At 52.0% G+C, this 25,129-nt stretch overlaps 1 protein-coding gene across 2 annotated transcripts; it reads left to right on the top strand.

Annotated features, from left to right (window-relative positions):
* Window positions 1–25,060, top strand: DISP3 (dispatched RND transporter family member 3). Of its 2 annotated transcripts, none has more exons than XM_032201321.1 (21): window positions 1–76; window positions 7,281–8,217; window positions 9,894–10,113; window positions 11,694–11,830; window positions 12,275–12,409; window positions 12,634–12,794; window positions 13,177–13,316; window positions 14,081–14,226; window positions 15,740–15,901; window positions 16,315–16,476; window positions 16,920–17,042; window positions 17,672–17,808; window positions 18,446–18,627; window positions 19,078–19,208; window positions 19,323–19,495; window positions 20,457–20,583; window positions 21,571–21,716; window positions 22,037–22,196; window positions 22,599–22,712; window positions 23,708–23,874; window positions 24,614–25,060. In XM_032201321.1, exons 2-21 carry the CDS (start codon window positions 7,290–7,292, stop codon window positions 24,974–24,976), a joined length of 4,014 nt encoding a protein of 1,337 aa, XP_032057212.1. In that variant the 5' UTR covers window positions 1–76; window positions 7,281–7,289; the 3' UTR covers window positions 24,977–25,060. The 2 variants fall into 2 exon arrangements, with proteins under 2 accessions (XP_032057212.1, XP_032057211.1); XM_032201320.1 differs by having other exon boundaries at window positions 19,320–19,495.
* The last annotated feature ends 69 nt before the right edge of the window (window positions 25,061–25,129 follow it).

Raw genomic sequence — 25,129 nt, 5'->3', positions numbered from 1 at the left:
TGCACTGCAAAGCATTTACAGAAGGAGGGCAAATTAAGGATGCTGTGTCAGCCCTGAATTTGGCATTTCCTGACTGGTGAGTGCTTGACTTTGCAGCTAATCTTTCCACGCTGTTTTTGGCATGTAATTATGAGTAGACCTAATCAGTGCTTGTCAGACACCTGGAATAGGAGGCAGGTGCAGGCAGGAGATCCTCAGTGTCAGGGGCTGAGAGTGCTCCAGCCAGCCTTTGTGCCTCTGCAAGCGGGTCAACAGATCTGACCGGCTCCTTCCTCTTCCAGCTGCTCTCCTCTTAGCCAGCCTGAAAGCGCCTGTGAGGGGAAAGAGGGGCAGGACAATCGGCAGCCTGAAAGAGGACACCTCGGGAGCGAGTGTGCATGAATGTACTTGGTGTCTTGCATAAAGCTGGGGAGCTCAGCCAGTCCTTCAGCCTCTGTACAGCCCCGTCTATTGTCCTGGCTCCTATGGGAATGTGAAATTGCAGAGGATAGAGCTTTAATATACATGTATCTTTAAAAACAATAAAGTTCAACCTTTTTTTTTTGTTCCCCCAGCAAGCACATTTACATTGTTGGAATGCGATTCCAACAGCACTGTGCTGCTGGAGCATCTTATGTCACTCTGATCTGCGAAGTGCCTGCGGCCTGGCAGTGGTTTGGTGTGTCTTTCCAAAGGAGCAAGCGGGAAGGGGAATGCCAAGGGCCCACAAAGAAACTAGATTAAAGCCTAGTTGCTGCATTGTGCTGTACAGCTGGAAAAGATTTGTTTGGTTAATAACAGAGGAGCCAGCCCAGCCAAGAGTTTAAACCAGTACCTTTACGCAGCATGTGCATCTCTGGGCTTGTCTCCCGCTGAAATGGGTTCTGAGCTGTGTTCTCAGGCAAAGGGCAGTGGCTGAATTAAGTCAGTGTTTTCAGAAGGGTTTCAGGAGATTCAGGGTCAGGTGCCAAGACTGAGGTGTCCTCAGCCTGCTCAGCTTTTCCAGGAGTGCAATGCCTTTGAAAGTCAGACCTCCAATTAGGGACCCAGAATCGTACCTAATACCTCCTACCGCTTCATTTTTCCCCCTTCTGCAAGGCAGCGAGACTGGTCTGCGTTGGCAGAGGGCAACACATGGTAACTGTGCGCTCACTTACAGCTGTGTTGATAAAGAGAAAGCAGGGACCTACACAGCCCTTCTTTGTTCTTTCTGAAAACGGTACTGGACTAGTCGTGGTGATTCAAGTGCAGAGGAGAGGAAAACTCAGGGTCCTGAGCCTCAGTGTTGCTGTGGAGCACTGCTGTAGAGTGGGTAACATTAACGATGCCCTCCAGCCACGTTACATGGCCAGGGCTATGTGCAGCATTCTTCAGCATGACAGGGCCTGGGAGCACTTTGTCCATCCCCACTACCAAACGTACATCATCACAGAGATGGGGCTTTTTACAGGAGCTGGATGCTCTTAGGATAATTTTGCAAGCACAAAGCCCATTTCTCTCCCTCGTAGAGGAGCTTTTTACAGCTCATACAGGGGCCAAAAGCTGCCTTTGGTAGAAACTCCAAGAGTTTTTAGGAACACAAAGAGGATCACACAACTGCTAGCTCTGCTCTGAAAGCTTTGCCCATGGGAGAAACAAATGTGAAGTTTAATTATTATGTCGATAGGAATCTCCCATATTACAGAAATTGTCTTTCCTCCCTGTCTAGCCTTGTGCTTTCTTTCCTTTTTTCTCTCTAGCTTGCTGATGCACAAGGCTTCCTTTTTTTTCCTGTAAGAAGGAACAACTGAGTAATTGAAATGGAACACTAGTGAGGATTTTTTTTTTTAATCTGAAAGTTGGCATTAATTAGTCAGGTCGGGTGTAATTAGCTTCCTCATCTGTCACTGCCTCTCCCCAGCTTGTCAATGACTATTTCCTATCCTGGAATTCAGCAAAAAAAGCTGTTTGGTGGGAGCTGCACGGCTGTTTTTGCCTGGTTGGGGTGCAAGTGAGTGACAATAAAAAAATCCTCAGGGCTTGTGGGGTCAGAGCTGGATCCCACTTTCTGCAGTCAGGAGCAAAACTCTGACCCTTCACTTTTGCTGTGTGCCAGGCTCAAAGGAGTTATAATTATTCCTACCCCCAGTCACATCTCTGCAGTGCTGCTGTGGCCTTGAGGAGGCAAAACAAGTCATCAGCTGGGTGCTGGCATTATTAGCCCCTCCATAAAGCTGCGTGTTTGTGCCAATGGACGGTGTGAGTGTCTTCATGGCTGCGTGTCTCTTCACCATGGTGGCTTTTCAGAACTCGTATCTTCAGCTCAGGCTTTGTAGGTGTCCTGGGAGGATGTTAAAACTGCCCAGAAGGCTAAATGGGAAAGGAGGAGGGATTTTTGTGTACTGTACTACAGACTCCTCCTTCCCTATCTCTCCTGAATCCCCCTCCTACCCTCCTTCTCCATCTCCATTAGTTTCCTACAAGGTCTCCCCGAGCTCAGCGGTGCTGCTGAGCCAGCAGCTCGCCTGCCTCTCCCTCTTCCCTTCCCCTCCCCATCCCCAAGGGGTTCTCGGCTGGCTGAATGAGCGAGGCAGCACGGACAAAGATGCCAGGCTCCGAGGTGGGTGAGCTGAACCCGAGCTGTGCAGGCCCAGCACAGCCAGAGGGATGCAGGCTCTGTGGTTCCTTGAGATGTGTCCCCTTTGCAGCACGCTCCGTGTAGGCAGCTCTACAGACCCTGCTGGTCAACTTCACCCACACCCTGGCAGCACAGGGAAGGGAAAAAAGCCACATCTACCCCAAGTCGGGTGTCCTGGGGAGACCTGCGTGTTGCCTTACCCCATTTCACTCCGTGAATGTGTCCCACGTGCGCAGCCTGCCCACACAGCTCGGCCGTGCAGGAGGCAGCAGCGGCTGCAGGCTGTGTGGGCAGGCCCGCGAGGCGAGGGGAAGAGAGGAATCGTGATGGAGGAGGGAGGCAGATTCTCAGCAGCTTGAGAGAGGCTGGAGGGGCAGAGAGGGAGCAGCCGGCTGATCGGGGAGCCTGGGGCTATGGCTGCACTTCAGCTCTGAAAGGTCTCCTTGAGACCTTTGTGGGTTAACTCAGCAGTTGTTCAACAGCTGCTGCCGGGCTTCCCCTGCAGCCCCTGAGCTCTCCATGCTTGAGAAGCTGGTTCAGGCTCCGTTTTTCACTGGGACTGCACACTTACTCACTGATTTTGTGCTCCTTGTGGAAAATCCTGAAGGCAGCAGGACACCAGGACAGGGTCCCTGCCATGGGGCACCCCATGGTGACCACAGCTGGGGCTGTTGCTTCTTGCCTGGACCAGAGCTGTCCATAAGACAGTGTTGTAGGGTCCTGCCAGCTCTCACTTTGTGTGGTGTATCTCAGGAAGCAGAGGGTAATTGTGAGGCAGAACCTGCAACGGAGCGGGTGGTGGAGGTTTCCAGTTAATGTACTTATGTATTAACTACTCTGCCCAGTTTCGTTTAACTTCCTCTGACTTCACAGGAGCTATGCTTGTAGCAGCACCTTAAATACAAGTCAGCAACCCTCTTCACAGGAGGATCTGCCACCCTACAGAGCCGTGGCTGTTGCAGACCAGGTGTGAGCCTCTTTGCTTAGGATGGGAGCCCAGCAAACCTGAACGCCTACCCCAACAGGCTGAGTGGGTGCCTCTTCTGCAAAGAAATGGATCCAGGATTTGTAGGAGTGCTCTTCTCATCTTCTGACCTGGAGCAGGCTCAGCTTGCTCAGGAGTGAGACACAGCTTGGGTTAGAGCAGCAGGACTGGGTCCACTCTGCAAATCCTGGAAGTAGAAAAGTAAACGGGCCATGCTTCGGTGCTGGGAGCCCCTGGGTAGTATGGGAGGTGGCAGAGGGAAAACAGGCCAGCCTCCAAGTAAAATTCAAGCAGAGAAAATGCATTTCACTCCCATCCTGGCCAATTTCAGGGTTTATCTCCCCCACCAATTCAGCTTGCTGTGGTTTTGGGTTGGATCAGCTTTCATCCTGACCCAGGCAGGATCTGACGAAGGCGGTAAAGCCGGCTGAGTCCCAGGGGCAATGCGAAGCGAGCTGTGTCTGGCTTTGCAGCCAAATCATATGGTAAACCCTTCAGAAAAGAGTTCAGAGCTGCCGTGGAAGTAGGGCAGGAGGCACACACCTGCTTCCCCCACACGCAGGGGGAGGCTGCCACCCTCACAGCCCAGCGGGGCCCAGGGGCCTTCCTCCCTGCCTCCTCCCTGCCCTCGCCCTCCCGCCTGCACCACGTCTGGATCCTTCCAGAGCCCTGACTTGGGCCTGATGTGAGAGCAAGTGATCCCAGGGCTTTTCCAGCATTTGCTGTGCTGGGGTTTACATCAGAGTTTGTGCACGGTCGTGAGCTAGGGGATGGCATGCCTTGGCCTTCACGTATTGTGGGGCCCTGCTGTTATAAGGCAGATTTTGTGACTGCCATTCGAGTGGAGGGAAGAGCCAGGGGGAGATGCCTGAGGTCTGATCCTCTTCCTTGAATTGAGGATTTAGATTTTGGTTAAAAAAGATGATGGCATGATGCTTTTTTCTACCAACTTATTACTATCTCAGTCTCTCTTGCTTCCCTTTCTTGTCACGTGCAGGCTCTTCTGTTTCAGGATTACAATCTTCTTCCTCCTTCTCCTCAGTAGCTCAATAAATGGGAAATGATTCTGGCCCTCTACCTCTCTTTCTTTCTAAAAAGTGACTACATTTGCTTGATCAGAGTGACTCCATTCTCTTGAAGGGGAGCCCAGGCCCATGGGGAAAGAGCAGCTGGGTGAAGTGGGCATTACCACACAAGCACAGCACCCAGCCCAGTGGGACAGGCGAGGTGACCCATCTGCGCTGCTGGAGTCAGGAGCTGGAGCTTGGCTGTCTTTTTGTGTGTGCTGAGGGCCTGGCTGCAAAGCCCAGCGGTGCAGGATGGCCCCCGAGCTGGGGCTGGCACCAGGCTGGGGCCTCGGACGGTGGGTGACATTGCTGCCCTCCACTGCTTTGTCGGAGCTGCAGGGATTGTGGCAGCTCTGCAGGGAGAGCACAGGAGTTCTCGGAGTTTGGAAGAGAAGGCAGGACTGCAGTCACGAACAGCTGGGAGGGGATTTACATGCAGGCAAAGGGACTTGGGAAAGCCTCCTCTCTGTCATGATGCAAGTGAGGCTCTCTATAACAACAGCAGTGCGCCCTGGTGCACGTGCCCATGAAGTCAATGCAGCTGCACACCAGGAGCCATCCTGGGCAGCATTGTTCGTGGGCTCTTGGCTCATGCAGTGATGCATGGCTGTTCAGGGAAACCTTGGGATGCTTCCTGGCTGTTCAAGATTGTGCATCCTGAATACTAAAGAAATCTTAATGGAGCCTAAAGCCAGCCAGCTTCCTTCTAACCGTTATAGAGACCCAAAAAGATGCCCTTCTGCTTTGTTCTTGCTGTGTGACAGCCCTCTGTGTGAAGGGGTAAACAGCACAGCAGAGTTTTGTGAGCTGCCCTCTCCTCACCCTAATTCTTCACCTCCTGAGGATGTGGAGATCTGGCAGAAGAAGGACTGTGGCCATCTGCCATCAGTGGTGCCCATCTGTTTTCACACTGCGAGGCTGCAGAGCAGGAGGAGGATTCAGCCCAGGCTTACACGTGCCCGCCCGCACAGCTCCCTGCAGCCTGGCCGAGGTGAGTGAGGCAGCAGCAGGAGCCTGGCCCACGGCGAGGGGACAGGGAGAGTCCCTGCTGTCCTGCTGCCAGGAAGGGCGTGATGTCCTGAGACAATCCCAGCTGCAGATTAAAGCCACTGATGAGTATCTGCGCTTTCCTTGGCGTGGGCAGGAACGCGAAGACCAGAGCTCAAAGGTTTTCCCACAGTGCTGGGAGCGTTCTGCCCAGCCTGCCAGCACGGATGCTCTCCAGGCCAGAGTAAATCCCGTGGGAGCTGCTGCGGTCAGTGTACAAAGCCACAGGTTTCACCCGGGCTGACCAGAGCCAGAGGGATTGCTGTGACCCTTGTCACATCCCTCTTCTGCCAGGGAGCTTTTCTGTCCCCTTGCTTGGCCTCTTGGCCCAAATTCTGGTAGCCCCGAGGTCTTCTGGGGACCTAGAATTAAGGGGCATTGGCAATTCATCTTCCTGCAGATAGAAGTCCTGTTAAAATAGAAACAGTGGCTAGGAATGAAGCTCCTAAATTGCTTCTGGCCTGTGTGTAGATTGCTCGCAGCTATCAGGGTCAAGCCATGAATTGAACGTGTTCATTCGGGAGAGGGGGCTGCAGGCTTTGCTGCTGGAGCCATAAAGGCAGCGACCTGTGCTGGTTGTGGAGCTGCTGGGCTTTGCTTCAGGGACCACCACCTGGGCTTCCCACCTGGGGGGCTCCCATGCGACAGCAAAGAGGGGCACGTGGAAAAGCCTGAGCCCTTAGCAAAGGAGAGCAACTCCCAGGCAGTCCCCCTTTCTTTCCTGCCCAAGTGTGCGCTGATCAGGGAAGGAGTTTGCTCCTTTTCCTGGGAACAGTGTCTGCTTTCGCATCCTGGTTGTTCTGTGGAAGCCAGGAAAACCCACTCCATAAACAATAGTTGTAAACAAAAGCAAGGGCTGAGATGCTCACGCAGCTGGGGAAGCACTCGAAGCACTCAGAAGGGTCACCCCGAGCACCAGAGGACTGCACTTGTCTCTGGGAAAGGCTAAGGACCTCTGTGGAAGATCCCTGCCCGATCCCAGGGTTGTTCAGCCCTTCCCCTTCCCATTCTGGAGGTGGATGGCCCTCCAGGGCAGGGTCACAGTCAGTGCTCTGTGGGAATCAGCATGTGCAAGTGCATGCATACGTGTGGGTCTGCAGGCATGGGTGCTCGGGGGCTCTGTGTGTGCATGCATGGGAAGATAAACACAGCTATAAATACCCTGGGGAAAATCTATTGTCAGTTTTAATGAGAGGAAGATAGGGTCTCTTGGATTTTCATCTGGTAGCTAATTAAGTGTTCCTGCTGCTGTGATCTGAGGCAGGGCTGCGCAGTGTACTGCAAATCCCCTGCTGTCTCCAGGCCTGGTGCTCCAGGAGTCTCCAGAGCACTTGGCTCTGTGACTGTGGTTTGAACTTCTCCCCTCTGTGGTTCCTGCCAGCAAGGTGTGGGTTACTCCATGAGGAGCCCGCCCTTTCAGTAAATGTAGATCTGCAGGGTCCAAAAGGAATCATGCATCGCTGTTGAGAGGGCTGGAGCGTGCCTCCCACCCTGGCTCCACCACCGAGATCCTTGGGTGACCGCTCTGCATCCCAGCTGTGCCTCGTGACACCCACTAACTGCTTTTCTCTCCCCCTTTGTGCAGGCACTGGACATGGACACGGAGGATGACCCCTTGTTACAGGACTCCTGGCTAGACGAGGAAGATGAAGAGGTTGCCTTCAGCTCACGGAAGAGGCAGGAGGGTGCTCTGTTGTGTGGTAAAAGCCCGTGCAGAGCCAGGCCACTGCGTGTCACGCTACCGGCGACTGGCTTCTGGAATATTGTTGGCTGGATATTCACCAACCCGTACTGCGCCGGCTTCATCCTTTTCCTTGGCTGTGCCATCCCCGCTGTGCTTGCTGTTGTCATGTTCCTCCACTACCCAGCCCTGGACATCGACATCTCCTACAACGCCTTCGAGATCCGTAACCACGAGTCCTCCCAGCGCTTCGACGCGCTTGCCTTGGCCCTCAAGTCCCAGTTTGGGTCGTGGGGGAGGAACCGCCGGGACCTGGCTGACTTCACCTCTGAGACCCTGCAGAGGCTCATCTTTGAGCAGCTCCAACAGCTCCACCTCAACGCTTCCCACCTGGGGGGCGGTGCGCGGGCCAAGCGCAGCACCCCGCAGGGCAGGACTAGCCCCCCAAAACCCCGTGCCCACCTCAACCCGGGAAACCAAACTGCCCGAGCGGAGAGGGGCGCCCCACGCTGGGACTACTCGAACACTTACGTTAGTGCCAACACACAGACACACGCGCACTGGCGCATTGAGCTCATTTTTCTGGCTCGGGGGGATGCTGAGAACAACATCTTCACCACCGAGCGCCTGGTCACCATCCACGAGGTTGAGCGCAAGATCATGGACCACCCTCGCTTCCGGGAGTTCTGCTGGAAGCCCCATGAGGTCTTGAAGGACCTGCCCCTGGGCTCCTACTCCTACTGCTCCCCTCCCAGCTCCCTCATGACCTACTTCTTCCCCACTGAGAGAGGAGGGAAGATTTACTACGACGGCATGGGACAAGACCTTGCAGACATCCAAGGTGAGCTGAGTGCTGCGGGCAGGGGTTGGCACGTTTGAGGCACACATCTACAAGTTCAGGCAGTCACTTACAGGTGTGCAGCTAGGAGGGGCGGCTGCCTGGTGTGGAGAGGAAGATGCTGCCTTGTTGTGCCTTGAGGAATTGTCTGTTCTGTGCTGGGGCCCCTTTTCCACCCTTGCAGCAAAGCCCTTTCTGCAACACCAGCCATGAGTCGCACAAGCCCTGACAGGTGAGCAACAGGGACAAGTGCGGGGAGTTCTGCATTGTACCGACACCTTCCACTGGTCCTTGGCTCCTGCGAATGACTGTGATTCATTAGAAGCGTGTCAGGCCTTGGACAGACAATAGGGATGAGCTTTCCTGCACTTTGGAGCAGATGAAAGAGGTTTGTGGGCTGCTCTGGAGCTTGAAAGGCAGCTTGTGAGTCACCCGCTGGAAGGGCTTCTATAAGGAGAAGAGGAGGAAGGCCCTGTTCCTCCTCCCATCCGTACCCTGCACGATGTCCCTCCAGCAGAGCAGAAGCTCTGTATGGTGAAGAGGTGAATCATGAGAAGTCTGTGGGTGAGATGTGGCTGTGGGATGAAGCCTCCATCTGTCTCCCCAGCGCGTGCTTTACATGATAGCTGTCCGGGAGCCACGCTGGGAGCAGGCAAAGGCTTAACTCCATCTGCTCCAGTGTTATAGCTCTGCTACTAAAGCAAGAAAGTGCCTGGTTTCTGAGTTCTTCTGGCATGAACTCAAGGGAACTTGGATTTTGGGGGCAGATAGGGAGTGTGTCTTACTGAGAACTGGCTGGCGCTGGTCTTTATGGTATGCTTAAAGAAATGGAGTCTGCTCATTAGCTCCCTGGTCTTCCCCTGCCTGTGCAGGTGATCATCTTACCATAATCAGTGACTTGCTGCTTGCTGGCCTGGTAACTCTTCATATGCATGCTGCTTGCCTGCCAGGAGTAGAGGTCAGCTCATGTGCTCATGTGCCTGCCTGCAGCACTGGGGAAATCAACTCGCCTGGGAGTCTGCTGAGCGGCAGTAAACAACGCACTTGCAATCACTTCTGTGTGATTTGGCTTATCAATATGCATAGGAACACAGAGTTCTCTCTGCCTTGAAAAGAGAAACTTCTTATTGCCATGCCAAAGCCAAGACAATTGGTCACCACAAGTTGTATTGCATGGGATGGTACTGAGGGTATTGTTACAAGCGTCTCTTTGAGGAGTGTGTGCTCATCTTGTCCCTGACTGTCAGATGGCAGGGCTAGCAGGTCACAGCAGAGCCATTTGTTTAGCTCTTGTGCTTCCCACTGTGATGTTTCAAATATTGGCCCAATATAAGAGAGCTAAGCACATTCTGCAGTGGGGGTGTTGATGGGGGTGTCGCATGCATTGCTGCCGTAGCTCAGATGCGTGCACGCAAGCTGTGGCTGAGATCACAGTCAGGGAGAGATGTGTCCCTGAGGGGGATCTGCACACAGGCAGCATTGCAGGCAGAGTCACAAAGCAGCAGAGGAAGGTCAGTCTTTGCAAGCCAGCTTTTCCCAGCCCTCCTTGCTCCCTGCAAGGCAGCAGCAGTCAGCATCACTCTGAAAGACAAGATAACTCCCGGCTCGCCTTTGTTAGACTGTCCCTGTGCCTTGCCAGGTCAGTTAAGCGTAACAGAAGTGGCATTTTTCTCCTGCAGGATCCTTGGAGCTGGCCATGACCCACCCCGAGTTCTACTGGTATGTAGACGAGGGCTTGTCTGCTGAGAACATGAAGAGCTCCCTGCTGCGGAGTGAAATCCTCTTCGGGGCGCCGCTGCCGAACTACTACTCGGTGGAGGATCGCTGGGAGGAGCAGCGCCGCAAGTTCCAGAGCTTTGTCGTCACCTACGTGGCCATGCTGGCCAAGCAGTCCACAAGGTGAGGGCAGGAAAAAACAGAGGTTGAGGAAGATGGTGCTTGCTATGGCACTAAAGGAGTGGCTGGAATAGATCCTGCAGGGTGTAAAAGGTTTACAAAAGGTTTATGGGAATGAACAGGTCTGATCAATTCTGATAACCCTGAAGCATCCAGCCTCACCTGGAAGGCTCCAGGCTCAGAAAGCTTGCCATGCCAGCTCAGACTGCTGGTCGGTTTCAAACAGAGGCCAGGGTGGAATGCTCCAGAGGAAGGAGAGAAAGGATCTTCAAAGTTGGGCTCTGGCACAATGCTGTGAATGAATGTGGGGGACATATGGCAGAAAACCACTCATATGCCTCCCTTTAATGTCACTTCCTACTGCAGCAGCATGCCAGAGACATCAGTTGAGACACTGATAGGAAGCCAACGACTGAATCCAGTGCCTGTCTTTCTGCTCAGTCCCTGTCTGGCATTGGGTCTGTTTGCTTCCATCTCACAAGTCCAATCCCACTGGCTCCAGCCAAACTGCTGCTCTGCCTTCCTGGTCTGAGTTTGGCCCCAGCTGATGTGGTGCAAGGAGTGCAATGGCCCTTACTCAGGGCATCAGCCTGTGCGTCTGATTCTGCTTTTGCCCATGCCAGCAGAAATCCTTCCAGAAGCGTCCACTCTCTGCACAGAGGGATGAGGAGAGGAATGTAAGAGCAGAATCAGTTTCAGGAAGTGCAGACTTGTTTCAGCATCTGGTCTGTACGGCTCTTGCTGAACAGAGCTTTGCTCAATGCTTGTGGAAGTGAAAAGGTAAAATAGATCAAAAGGAAAAGGTAGCCCAGTACCCAGAGAGCTGGGGGAAGGCGGTACAGCTTCTCAGTCCCCAGCTCTCTGCTGCTCTGAGTCTCAATAGGTCCCAGAATGAAGGGACACTGATCTTCAAAAGCAGAGTGAAGTGCAGTCAGCCCTTGTTAGCCCTGAAAACAAGCATCCACCGAGTGTTTGTTCTCAGCAATGGGCTGGCAGAGTGGGCTGCAGCTAGGAGAAGTCAAAAGGGAATTTGGGGCCAAGGCTCAGTTCTAAAGCTTGGATTCCTGGTAGTCTCCTATGGTGCACAGCTATTGTACTGCTTAAATTATCTTGGATTACTTCCGCTCAGAGTCTGCTTCCAGAAGCAGAGGCTGGTAAATCATATGGCTCCTGATAAGCTCTAACTCTGCCTGCATCCGTTGGTTATTACCTTTGTGCTTAATATAATAAGCAATGATTAGGATTCTAGATGGAATTGCCTTTTGAGGCTTCAGAAGCTGTTTGCTGACAGCAAGAAGTCCATTAGTGGCACAGACCCACCAGGCACTGGAGGAATTCTAAAAATATTGGACCTGCTCTTTTATTTTTCTCCCTTCTTGTGTGAACTTCACCTCCAGCAGCAATCTAGTTCAACCTGCTTTCACTGCTCTGAGTTCACTGCTTCTTCAGAGATCTGCCAAGTTTATTAGAGCAGTGACCTCCTTTGGCCCTGGGGGGGATGATGTGCTTTGATAAATCCCCTGGCTCTGCTGCCTTTACACTCAACGCTGCCCACTCTTTTCCCTTCGTATCTTCCCACCCAGCAAAGTCCAGGTGCTGTATGGAGGGACGGATTTGTTTGACTACGAAGTAAGGAGGACTTTCAACAATGACATGTTGCTGGCCTTCATCAGCAGCAGCTGCATAGCAGTCCTGGTCTACATCCTCACCTCCTGCTCAGGTAGGCTGCAGTCAGAGCTGCTCTGCTCTCACACGGAGCCAAATGTGCCGTGCCTTCCCGTGTCTGTGGGCAAGCCCCAGGAGAGGCTCTGATGGCCTGGCCCCAACCTGGCTTTGTGGCACAGCAGCAGGCAGAAGGTCTTGCAAGTCTGATTCTGCAGAGCAGAGCTTTGTGTGGAAAAGAGCTTTGTAGGGGGAAAGCTCACAAAAGAATAGGAGTGAGATATGGGTTCCTCTCTTGCTGACTCAGGTGTAAGGCTGATATAGTCTCGTGGATGGGGCTCATAGGAGGGAGTCTTCAAGCTGTACTCCTACAGCCCAGAGCTATTCTTTCTCCCCAGCACACTCCTGGGAGCCAGTACCACAGCAGGGCAGGTGGGAGGTGTCTGTAATCCCTGAGGGTGGCCAGCAGTAGTGTTTTCTCCACGTTTCTTTCCTCCTACAGTGTTCCTGTCATTCTTTGGTATTGCCAGCATCGGGCTAAGCTGTCTGGTGGCTCTGTTCCTGTACCACGTGGTTTTTGGGATCCAGTACCTGGGCATACTTAATGGGGTGGCTGCCTTCGTCATCGTGGGGATCGGTAAGCACATCCTTACTCCAACCTATCTGTGTTGCCTTGCCTTAACTGCTGCTTGCAGGAGAGAGGAAGGTGATGGTGACAAATGCAGATCAAATTTGCAAGCCCATTCCCTCCATTGTCTGAGGGGAGGATTTTCAGATCAGAAGCTCAGGGAAAATTAGGTTTTCAGTACACGTGTCCCTGTTGTGAGTTAAGTATCGAATTCCCCTTCCTTTTTTCCCTAGGGGTTGATGATGTCTTTGTTTTCATCAACACCTACCGCCAAGCCACCCACCTGAAGGACGTGCAGCTGCGCATGATCCACACCATCCAGACAGCGGGGAAGGCCACCTTCTTCACCTCCCTTACCACAGCTGCAGCATATGCTGCCAACATCTTCTCTCAGGTATGCTGCAATTTGGGGATTTGGGGCTTTCTGTTTCTTCCAAAGGCCCTAAAAGAGAATGAAGCTGCCAATACCATCTTTTTGCCCCTCTGAGCACAGGGGCATGCCAGACTTACTTTCCCTAGACGGCCCTCTCTTGCCTGTTCTAAGGCAGTACACACTCGCTCTGTATCTGCATCCATGCCAATATCTCCTGTGCCATTGATCAAAAGGAATCCAGTGGCTGTCAGGCTCTGACTCAGCTCCTGCCTGGTTTGCTGACTACCATGACTGAGAGCAGTATGAGCTATTCTCAGGTTCCTCCAGATATCTTTCTGTCTCTCTCGGTTTCCTGTCCCAGCACTTCTCTGATCCCAAACCCACGTTCTTTGTCTTCATGCAGATACCAGCTGTGCATGATTTTGGACTTTTCATGTCACTGATTGTGTCCTGCTGCTGGGTAGCTGTGCTTTTCACCATGCCAGCTGCTCTTGGAATATGGACCCTTTATGTATCACCACTAGAGAGCTCCTGTCAAACCAGGTGAGTTCTGTTTGGGAGTGGGAAGTTGCGGCTGGAGCCCGTGGCCAGGATAAATCCTTACCCAATCCTCTCTGTCATCCTCATTCCCCCTCAGATAGCTTGGTTTTGCCATTGTTTGTTCTCCAAGAGTAGAAAATATAGCTGCTGCCCTTCCAGATCAAAGCAAAATAGAAGGGCCAGGCCCTAATCTCATTCCCTCTGCTGGTGCCACCCAGCAGACAGACTCAGCAGTGTCTGTCATACCTCTTTGTTGAATCCCATGAAGTGTTGGGGCCATTTGTGTCCTCAGAGCACTTACTGCACAGCCACAATCCTCAGGCTGTGCAGATGCAAGCCCAGCAGACAGATCACCATTGCTCCTGCCTGCAAGCACAAGCAGTGCATGCAGCTTTGTGTTTGGAAGTCAGCACATTTCCCTTCCCCTGCTCTTTAGCAGTGCAGATGACCTGGCCTGATTTAATTCATTAGCAGGGATATGAACTGCTGAAACTGCCGTCACTCAGTGCCCAGTGTGTGTGGCTCAGCCCTGCTCTGTTTATTCAGCCCAAACTGCTACTGCTTTGCTGTAGCAGCTCAGCCCTTGACCTCTCAGCACTTAGCAATGGAAATTGCTCACGGCACTGCCTGTTGTCTTTCCAAGTAATTGGAGCAGGCTGTTGCTGCTTTCCTTGTTGCTGAAGGAGACCATTGAAGGAGACCATTGGTAACTCCAGGGTACATGACTTGAAGCTCATTCCTTTGTCTCCTTCTCTGCCCCAATCTAGCTGCAGTCAGAAGTGCACCAAAAAGAGTGCTTTGCACCTGGCTGAAGATCTCTTCATTGCCTCTGAGGCCACCTCCAGAGCAGGCCGAGAGACGCTTCCCTATCTCGATGATGACATCCCACTGCTCAGCGTGGAGGAGGAGCCTGGTATGTGCCTGTTGTGTTGTGCCTTCAGGGGGACTATGCTGTCCTGTCCATCCTGGAGCTTCTCCTGTCCATGCTCAGTTCACCTACTTTTAAGCAGGAGGGTGTCACAAAATGATGCTGCCACAAAAGTTGTGGGTAGAAGTCTGAGTTCACTAGTGACTGCAGGATGCTTTGAGATCTTCAGTGGCTGCAGATACGTGCTTGCTAACTGCTTTGCTAACCTTCTTGGGTCTAAAGTGGATTGTACTTGGTGTTGGGAATCACTAATTGCCACGTGGATGTAGCCATGAAGCATTGAATCCGTAGCACCAGGACAGCTTACCTTCAAGCAGAGGATGTTCTTCCCTCTTCCCTGCCATTTGGAGCACTGCATTTGGGAAGCAGGCAAGAGAACATGTTGTCATTCTCCAGCATGACCTCCTCAGAGCAATTCCTCCCTTGTGGCAAGGAGGGGGCAATGAGTTGTCTGAGACTGCGCAAGCAATCTAGAAAGAGAGCCCAGAAATGTCCTATCACTTGTTAGCAGGAGATACTCCTTCTAGCTCTGATTGGAGATAAGGGTGCTTAAGGGCTCATGCTCTTGTTTAAAAACATGCTTCTAAATCTTGCTAGGATCTCTTCCTTTTAAAAACCACAATTGGGGTGGGTCTGGGCAGAGAGTACCTTTTGGGCCTAGCAGCAGAGTGGAACTGGAGGCAAATATATCCCTGGCTGAGGGCCCATCAATCCCATGGCAGTGCCCAGACCTTCCCCCCTCAGGGTGGGCTCCGAGCAGCATTTGCTACACAGACAGTTGTGCTTTGGCTCTGCGCTGCAAGAGCTGTCTTCTTAGTATGCTGGGGACACATGAGATGGTAATGTATGGAAATCACTCCTTCCCTTCTGAGCAGAGTAAACAGCAGGATGCTTTTCTCTGGGGACCCTTGGGCATCAGGGAACTCATGAAGTAGCAAAGCAGCTTGTTCCAGCTGGTGATCAAGCATGGTTTGTGGGTCAGCTGTGCAGCATGCCAGGCACTCTTTGACTCCACTAGAGCAAGTGAACACTTCTCACCTGCAGAGAAGAGGGCGGTTCCCTGGGCATCCCTGAGCGATGAGGGATCATGGAGGAGCCAGGCTGTAGTCAGGAGGAGGTGAGCTGTGTGTCGTTAGCTTCCAGATATGCTCAGTGGGACAGAAGGACAAATTCTGGTTGGCCCAAGAAGCACGCGGTGTCTTTGTGCTCATATCCACAATGTTAGTGGGATCTGGCAGAGGAAGAATAACCTGAAGCACAGGCTTTCAGCTGAGCTGTGGATTTAGTAGTGTAACTTGTTACATGTCAGTCAATGGCCAAAGATGCTTCTTATTGCATCCTGGGCTAGTCACTGCCCCTGCCTGGATCTTATCACATCGCCTTAGCTTGACTGAGTTGTGCAGCACCTCGCAGGAGATTTTGTGAAGGAGAGCAGGAAGCTATGAGAGGCACTCGTGATACTGACTACTGAGACTGCCTTTGATTTCTCTCTTTCTAGTCTCTCTGGAAATGGGGGATGTTCCCTTGGTGTCTGTGATGCCAGAAAATCTGCAGCTCACTGTGGAGAAGAGCAGCCGAGGTCACCTGATAGCCCATCTGCAGGAGCTGCTGGAGCACTGGGTGCTGTGGTCTGCAGTAAAGAGCAGATGGGTGATTGTGGGTAAGCAAGGAGGGGGGATGTTCCATCTGCATGGGTTTTAGAGGGTTTGACAGCATCTCAATTCGTCTCCAAGCCTTGATTATTAGTGACAGGAGACTGAGAAAGGGGATGTAATAGATGGCTTCTAACACAGTTGATGAGCATCCCCAGAACAGATGGTCCCTAAGGGGACTGCATGAGAAACCTGGAGATTTTTCCATCCCTCTCCTTTCACTCAGGTCTGAAATGACAGGCCCTGATGAGGTTATCCAGGCATGGGGCTCAGTACAGGAAAGCCCAGCTGCCACTGTGCTTTAGGGGCTGTTTCCTTCTCCTCTTAAAAACAGCATCCTTCCTCCATGCCCTTGCTGACTATGTCCTAAGAGCAAGATGCACGCAGGGTCCCATACACTTACCAGGGCTTCTCCTTGCAGGGCTCTTTCTCGTTGTTTTGCTCCTATCCATATTCTTTGCCAGCCGCCTCCGTCCAGCAAGCCGTGCTCCAGTCTTGTTCCGGCCAGACACAAACATCCAGGTGCTGCTAGACCTGAAATACAACCTGAGTGCTGAAGGCATCTCCTGCATTACCTGCTCAGGTGAGAGTGCTGGCCCCCAGGACACAGGGGATGTATCCTGGCCCAGACCCTGAGCTGGGAGAGCTAGAAAAGGAGATAGAGGACTACAATTCTAAAAATATCTCACTGGGTATTGGATGGATCCTGCTGAAGGAAGGCACATGCTGGGAGTAGGGTGGTGGAGTTGTCTGTAGGAGTAGAGTACTTTGAACAGCTGCTTTAGCCAGGAACTGCCTGAGTGTTTCTGCTGGAGCTAATTCCTTTATAATCTAGGCACATGATCTATTTTTACTCATAAGGGACTGTGCCAGTGACCAGCTTGGGGTCTGTGGCTCAGTGCTCAGGGTTTGGTGTTAGCAGAGTCCCTGATGTGTTACCTACTCAAGTGAGTGGCATGTGCAGGGCTGGAAGGTCTCTTTGTCATACCACTCACTCTTTCCTCCCTGAGTAACCTTGTTGGACAGGTTTGTTTCAGGAAAAGCCCCACAGCTTGCAGAACAACATCCGAACTTCCTTGGAAAAAAAGAAAAGAGGCTCAGGGTCACCTTGGGGAAGCAAAGGGAGCATAAGTGATACAGGGCAGCAAGGTAAGTGGGACATGATGACTGATTTTTGGCCCCATCTTATAATCAAACAAACAAAAAACATAAATCATATGACCTCAGAATAACTAACGGGGGATAATTTTCTTTGGACACAGCCCTCTTGAGCCCTGGTTTGGTGCTGGATGTTATATATCAGGGTCATGATGACCATCCCCTTCCAGAATGCCTACTGTTCTCCAGGACAGTGTCCTATAGTCCAGGTGGCAATACAGTCTAGCAACAAATCCCTCTGGTCTGCCTAGTTTGAGCACTAGGAGCACTAGTTTGAGGGCTAGGAGCTCAGAGCTTTTGCATCCCTGTCCTGTATCACAGCCTTGTTGGCAGGCCACGAGGAGAGTAAATTTAGCCTGCTTTGCAGGGGATTTTGAGAATAAAAGAGTTATTGGGCCAGGTCCTGAGCTGACATGAATCAATAAGCCATCAGGAATTACTGCAGCTCAAGATATATTTATGAAATCCTTTGAAATGTGTGTTGTGCTGCTAGAAGGCAGAGGCTGTGCCTGCTGCCCCAGAGGAAACAACAGACCAGAGGAACCCCAATTCCCGTGTCAGTAGGATTTGCTGGTTGAGAAGTACCACTGGCCCTCATGCCCTCTCTCTGTTTGCTCCAGATCTGCAGGGGACTGTGTATATCTCCAAGTCCAGGAGCAAGGGAAGGCCAGCCATCTACAGATTCTCTCTCAACGCCAGCGTCCCTGCCCCCTGGCAGATGGTGTCACCAGGAGACGGGGAGGTGCCCTCGTTCCAGGTGAGTCAGTCCAGGGATGTTGGACCCCTATATCAAGAGTGCAGCACTCAGCAGGTGAGCACAAGAGCCTCCTGTCTCTCCACAGGGCCCTGGGTAACTCAGGGTGAAATATCCAGGGCATTGCAGTAAGGTAGCTAATGCAGAGGGTGTTGTTAGAGGTTATGCCTTGCACTGCCACAGTACTGTCAGCAACAGAAGTGTGGGCATCTCTGGGGATCAGCTGAGGCCTGGCATCATCAGCTGGCCTTGTTCTAGTAGAACTGCAACTAAAACAGCTGGATTCCCACTGCCTCCTTCTGTCCGTGCCCAGATAGCTGGTGAGCAGGCGACACAGTTCACAGGCCACGTTGTGCATAGGCACCCCCAGCAGAACTGCTTTTCATATCGCCCTCACCCCGGACAGAGCAGCCAGCACCCAACCTAGGCCACAGAGAATGGGGGTGGTGAGGGGCTCCATCACACACTGCCCAGCACCCTTGGAGGGAGGCAGGCTGGGGACTGGCTGGGTTTGTGCCTGCAGCGCTCATTCCGTGTGGTTGTGCCAGTGCCCTGGGAGGAGGGGAGTGTGTGATGCTAACATGTGACAGGCTGCAACCTTGTGGAGTTAAGTGTCTGTTTTCATTAATCCATTGCTTAGGTGTATAGAGTGCCTTTCGGTAACTTCACCAGGAAGCTGACAGCTTGTGTGTCCACAGTAGGGCTGCTTAAGCAGACGAGCCCCAGGAAGTGGATGATGACCACCTTGTCCTGTGATACCAAGAGAGGCTGGAAGTTCGACTTCAGTTTCTATGTGGCCGCCAAGGAGCAGCAGCGAACGCGGTAACCCTCCCAAACCCACCCATGGCCAGGCAGCAAAAGCAGTACAGCTGAATGGCCGATACGGGATGTCCAGTGTCCAGTGCCAGCCCTGACCTCAGCTGGTGGCATCCCTGGCCCTAGGTCTCTTTGCACATGTGCCCCATCTTTGCAGCGTTATTTTGCAGGCCCGTAATATCATCAATATGCCAGGGGCTTGCCAGGTGCAGAACTGTCACTGCGGGCTTCTTTGGGGGGCAAAAAGAATTTGCTGGTCTTTGTCTTGCCCTTACCCACCTGAAGTTTGGGGCTGAACAGGCAGCACACAATGCACAATGGCTAGGGATCCAAGCCTGGAGCTGCTCACCTTTTCCATCCCTCTGTCCCCAAGAATGTCTCTGCCCGTGTAGCTCTTTGGACACATCTGTCTGTATTACCCCTGCCTTCCCGTAATGAACTCTCTTTGTTGCACAGGAAACTGTATTTCGCCCAGTCGCACAAGCCCCCCTACCATGGCCGAGTGTGTGTGGCACCTCCTGGCTGTCTTCTCAGCTCTAGCCCAGACGGACCCACCAAAGGCATCCTTTATGTTCCCAGTGAGAAAGGTAAGGCTGATGGGTACCTGTTCAGCCACATCTTGCTGCTGACTGGGCTGGAGAGTCAGCTGGGTTGTTGGCTTCTTCTGATGTAACCATTCTTTCTTCTGTATTTGATAGCAGCACCCAAAGCAAAGCTGTCAGCAACCTCTGGATTTAATCCTTGCATGAACACGGGCTGTGGGAAGCCAGCAGTGCGGCCACTGGTGGACACAGGAGCCATGGTGTTTGTGGTCTTTGGTATCCGAGGGATTAATCGCACAGGACGTTCAGACAACCACGTCATTGGAGACATGGTACACAAATCCTGGCATGCCTGGGTCTGATGGGTGAAGGAAGGTCTCCCTGGATGGTATCTAGTTAATCTCTGCCTCCCAGGTAGTATGGTCCAGAAGTCTGGACAGATGGAGTAGCAGAGGTGGCAGCTTTGTGATGAGCCAAAAGCACATTTCTGTTTAGCAAATTCCTGAATAATGGGGTTGAAGAAGCCCTTTACTGAAATCACTTCAGACTTTTCAGAAAATCTCTTTCTGAGCACAGTATCTTACATTCTAATTTTTATTCTGAGTCTGGCTTTCCTGGGGATTTTAGAATCAAACCCATCTTGAGCTCAGTGTGGAAATGTCACTACAAAGTCAAGATATTTTTCTATAATTGTTTGTTTTATTATGAGATAGTAACGTGGAAAAATACATAACAATTACTCAAGAGGAAGGTTCCTAGATGTGACTTTTTCAGGAACAATTTATCTCCCAAATCTGGTACCTTGATGTACTCCCAGCCTTTCCCCAGCAAAATCGCATTTAGCTCTGGTCAGTTGGCAGATGCATTTCAGCTTTCTGCTGTTCATCTTGCCTTCTGATTTGAGGGCACTGTACAGAATCAGCCTTTGCCTGTTGCCTCTGGAGAGGGCAGTATGAAACACAAGCAGTGGGGTGGGCAGAAAGTTGGCGTTAAGTGCTGGGCACTGCCAGGGAATCAAAAATTCTCCTTAGGCAGACCCTGTTTTGGGGCATGCCCTGGTAGCCACATGCTCACCAGTTCTTCAGTCACACTGCCTGATTTTTATTTTTTATGTATTTTTTTCCTGGGTTGTCTGGTGAGGCAAAGATGTCTGATGTTCTTTCCACTGTAAAAACCTGTGGTCTGTATAAGATGGTGCCAGGCCGTGTGCCCAGGGTCAAGTTCTGCCTTGTGCCAGTTGCTGTGTACATGCCTCACGTGTGGTGCTCTTGTTGTTGTGTCTCCTTGTGAAAGGGCAGCGTTATCTATGATGACAGCTTCGACCTCTTCAAAGAGATTGGCAACCTGTGCCGCCTCTGCAAAGCCATCGCCAGCAACACCGAGCTGGTGAAGCCAGGAGGGGCTCAGTGCCTGCCCTCTGGTATGTGGGGTCCTTGGGGAGGTCCGGGGTCCCCGGGCACAGACTGCTTCTCACCCTCCAGCTTGAGGAACGTAGCTGCTAAGGGCTCTTAAACGTTCAGAGTCCACCTTGATGAAGCAGGGAAAGGAAATGAATGCACCAGTCAGTGATAAATGCAGATGGTGCAGGGAGGAGAGGGGTTTCTCAGCAGTCAGCTCTCCTGAGCTGCCTGCAGCACAGCTCTGCCTGGCTCCACCTGGCCCAAGTCACAGCTCCCACCTCCACAAGCTATTCACTCTGTGCTTCCATGTGTTGTACTGATTGTTTCACGGATGAGAAATACACAGCGAGTGAGACAGCAATATCAGAGGCCTGCTCTGCAGCTCTGTTTGCAGCAGTGCTTGTCTGAGTTAGGGTCCTCACCAGCAAATCAGAAAAAATTAATCCAGTGATGATAAGAACAAAGCTGCATCTGTTCTTTCAAGTTGCAGGCACTGGTGGTGATATAATCTGTAGGTCAAGTAAATCTCTTCTTAGTAACTCCTGAGTAACTCCTCAGTTCCCCTGTGGCATCACATCCCTAACCAGTGACCCTCTCTTCCAACTCCAGAGGTCATGTGGTTATGGAGCCAACTTTAGGAAGGATTACTGGCTTCAGGCCAAAAGCCAACCTTACACCTGGAGAAAAACCCTTCCAGGTCACGCAGACAGGTCCTGTGCTGGTTTAACTGAGCACTCGCTGTTTGTGCTGCTTCCTGACAACTGGGGACAGCCGTGGGCATGTCCTGGTTGGTGCTGATGGCACCGAATGTGCCCTCTCAAGCTAGCAGCAGCTGAGGGCTCTGGTGCTGAGATAAGTGCTTTTGCAAGTCAGAGTAAGCAGCTGCTGACAAGTGGGAGCTGCAGCTTTCACTTGTTTTCTTCACCTTTGTTCCCATGTGCTCCCTTTCCCTGTCCTGTCCTCATCCCTTGCTCGTCCTCCATCCCTTGCTCTTTCTTTCTCTCCAGGTTATAGCATCTCCTCCTTTCTGCAGATGTTGCACCCTGAGTGCAAGAACATCCCTGAGCCGAACCTGCTGCCTGGCCAGCTCTCTCACGGGGCAGTGGGCGTGAAGGATGGGAAGGTGCAGTGGATCTCCATGGCGTTTGAATCGGTGAGCACGTGTCATCACCATCTATCCTTGTGACAGTTTCTTCTCGTGACTTCAGGGGGTTTAGCTCTGCTCTTTCTGCACCGGCCACTTTCATTTGCAGCCATAATTGGTGCTTGCTAGTGTTTGTGCCTGGCTGCAGACAGACGCCTCCACTCACGAGTTGCTAAGAAGTAGCTGCTTATGCTCTTACTGTGAGAGCTTGGGCAAGAGCTGGTGGCAAATCTGCTCATCTACTCTCCAGCTGGCTTGTTCTACCTCTACCCTTGCATACCCTGCCTCTGAGAGCAGGACACAAGAATAACATGTTAATCTTCTTACAGACAACCTACAAGGGGAAATCTTCCTTCCAGACATACGCTGACTATCTGAAATGGGAGACATTTCTGCAGCAGCAACTCCAGCTTTTCCCAGAGGGCTCAGCTCTCCGACATGGTTTCCAGACCTGTGAGCACTGGAAGCAGATCTTCATGGAGATTATAGGCAAGTGACTGCCATACTTTTCTCCCTGAGGAACCTAGACTCTCTGTATCTTCACAGCACTCTTTGCTCCATTTTATGGACAAGCATTATATCCCTTATCATTGCTGTGCTAAGTCCCTTATCATTGCTGTGCAAAGTCCTAAAGCTCATTTCTACCCCAAGCAGCACATACTGTCAAAATCCTAAGCATGGCCCAGGGAAATAGAGGTGAGGGAATTTCCCCTGTTGATGGGGGAGGCAAGAATAGGACCTGGATCACCCACCTCCCACTCTCATCCTCCCCTTTCCATCAGTGCCAGCAGGAGTCCCTGCATGCCTTGTCACCAGCAGGGACACGGTGCCCCCCTCATGCCAGCTGTCACCATCCCAGACTCCAATTGTTTCCAACTGTTTATTTTCCAGGAGTGCAGAGTGCCCTGTATGGTCTCATCCTCTCGCTGGTTATTTGTGTGGCTGCGGTGGCGGTGTTCACCACCCACATCCTCCTCCTGCTGCCGGTGCTGCTCAGCATTTTAGGTAAAAACACCAGTCCCACCGTGCCAAGCTTTCCCTTCCTCTGAAATTGCTGGGTTGTGGCACTGCTGAGCCTCCAGTGATTTGAACTGAATTGCTCCTACTTTGTGTCAACTCTTTTGGCTTTCCTGGACTCAATCCTGGTGTACCTAGGTGAATGGGAGAAACTCTCAACAAATGCACAGGAACCTCCTTGGGAAAACAGATTTGTGTGTCTAATTCCCAGTGTGTTTTATCTACACAATCCCTTCTATTTGTTTAAATAAGGGGTTTAGCTACCCAAATGCCATCCCTGCCTGTTATGTATAATAATGTTATTAAGTCCCACATGCTCTGAATAACAATTGCACTCCTTCCCAAGGATCTGCACCATGGCTGCTGTTTCCAAGCAGTGGGAGATTTTCAAAGCTGAATATTTTAGCGGTTTTGTTAGCATTTGAAGCAAATTTGTAAATAGCTCCCTCTCCCTGGCTGGTGATTTGACGATATTATGGACTAAGTGTGTTGCTAAACTTCCCAGTTTAAGAAATCAAATCTATCATTTTAAAACCACTTAGTCTCCCACACATGACTCACAAACAAACATCACTCTTGCCTTTAAGAAAAATCTGTACATGTGCTCAGGCTGTGTGTAAACTCCGTCAAACAAAACAAAGGGCCTTCTTGCCTGTAGTGCACATAGGCACACTGGCTTGTGCTTGGATTCTTTTAACAAGCATTACTTTGGATTGGCATCAGTCTGTCTTTTTTGCCTGATATTTCAGTTAGTTTCTTTGCTGCTCTGAGCAGGTCTGAGTGCCTTTTTGAAGGGTCCCATGGCCACTGGAAGGTGGGGGAGGTGTTTGCCTTTGTGGGCAGGACATGAACAAGGTTCTGACTGGCTAGCATGGAGACCTGCAGGGCTGTGAGCTCAAAATCCCTGATGGAGCTGTAGCAGTAGGGCTGAGCAGCACTCCCTGCATCCTTTAAACTTGCCTAACGTGACCTTTTTCACGCAGGGGTGGTCTGCTTGGTGGTGACCATCATGTACTGGTCTGGCTGGGAAATGGGGGCTGTGGAAGCCATTTCTCTCTCCATCCTCGTTGGCTCCTCTGTCGATTACTGCGTGCACTTGGTGGAGGGCTACCTGCTGGCAGGGGAAAACCTGCCACTGCACCACACCGAGGTGAGCTCTCTTCCTCCTGCAGCCTTGTATCCTCTCGTGCCCTCTATACCATTTGGCTATGATGCAGGACACGAGGCATGATGGGCAAGGGGGGATGTCTTGCCAACCTCATGCTTGAGCTGCTTTCTGCTTTTCCAGCTGTCAGAGACTGATGTGAGCTGATACACCTGGGGACAGTAAGCAGCTCAGTGTCCAACCCACATGGTTGTACAACAAACCCAGCTGAGGGTCCAACCCACATGGTTGTCCCTCACTGGCCACTGGACACGCCTGTGTCTAAAGCAATACCCTTTCCTGCCCCACTGAAGACAGTCCTGCACTGGAACAGCCCCACACTCACCCTGTAACTTCAGCAAATCACTTTGGCTTGCTGTGCTGGACCTCCTCTGGCCTGGTTAACATCTCCCTCTTGGGGATGGATGCCCCAAAAGCTTGGGGATCTCTGTTCCCCAGGTACAGTGTCTGTCATGCGGGTCCAGCAGTCAGCCTGATATGGCTGAAAGGAGGCACTGATGGAGGCACAACATCCAGCAGCCTTTGCCTCTGATGGATTTTACCTTTATGGCTGTTTGCCCAGCGTGCTCAGAGCCTGCATGAACTGTGAGATACGCACTTATACAGCATCTCTGTCCCAGACCGGGACCCCACGAGCTAAGCCGCCTTCCCAAAGGCTAAAACACCACTGCAGCCCCATGTGCTTGTCCCCACAATCCCTTAACACCGCTGTCCCTTCTGCCAGGACCCCACAGCGTGCCGCCAGTGGAGGACGATTGAAGCAGTCCGTCACGTGGGAGTGGCGATCGTCTCCAGCGCCGTCACCACGGGGATCGCCACCGTCCCCCTCTTCTTCTGCATCATCGCCCCTTTCGCCAAGTTTGGGAAGATCGTGGCCCTCAACACGGGAGTCTCCATCCTCTACACGCTCACTGTGAGCACAGCCCTGCTCAGCATCATGGGGCCCGGCACCTTCACCCGGAGCAGGACTTCCTGCATCAAGGCGGTGGCAGGAGTGCTCCTCGCCGGCCTGCTGGGGCTATGCATCTGCCTTGCCCTGCTGAAGAGCGGGTTTAACATCCCCCTCCCCAACGGGACAGCCCTGTAGACCTTACGCCAAGAGCCGCACGCTCTGTCCTCTCGCTCCCTTTTCTTTTTGCTTTCTTTTTTTTAAAGGATATTTTTTGTAAGAAAAAAAAAGAGGAAAAAAAAAGCCCTTTTTTTCCAGAAGTTTTTCAACTCCAGATGCACTTTATTTTCT

Source organism: Aythya fuligula, chromosome 21 (genome assembly GCF_009819795.1).
Source record: "Aythya fuligula isolate bAytFul2 chromosome 21, bAytFul2.pri, whole genome shotgun sequence".
NCBI lineage: Eukaryota > Metazoa > Chordata > Aves > Anseriformes > Anatidae > Aythya > Aythya fuligula.
The sequence above is the reverse complement of the archived record's forward strand: the minus strand, read 5'-3'. Positions and strand labels throughout refer to the sequence as shown.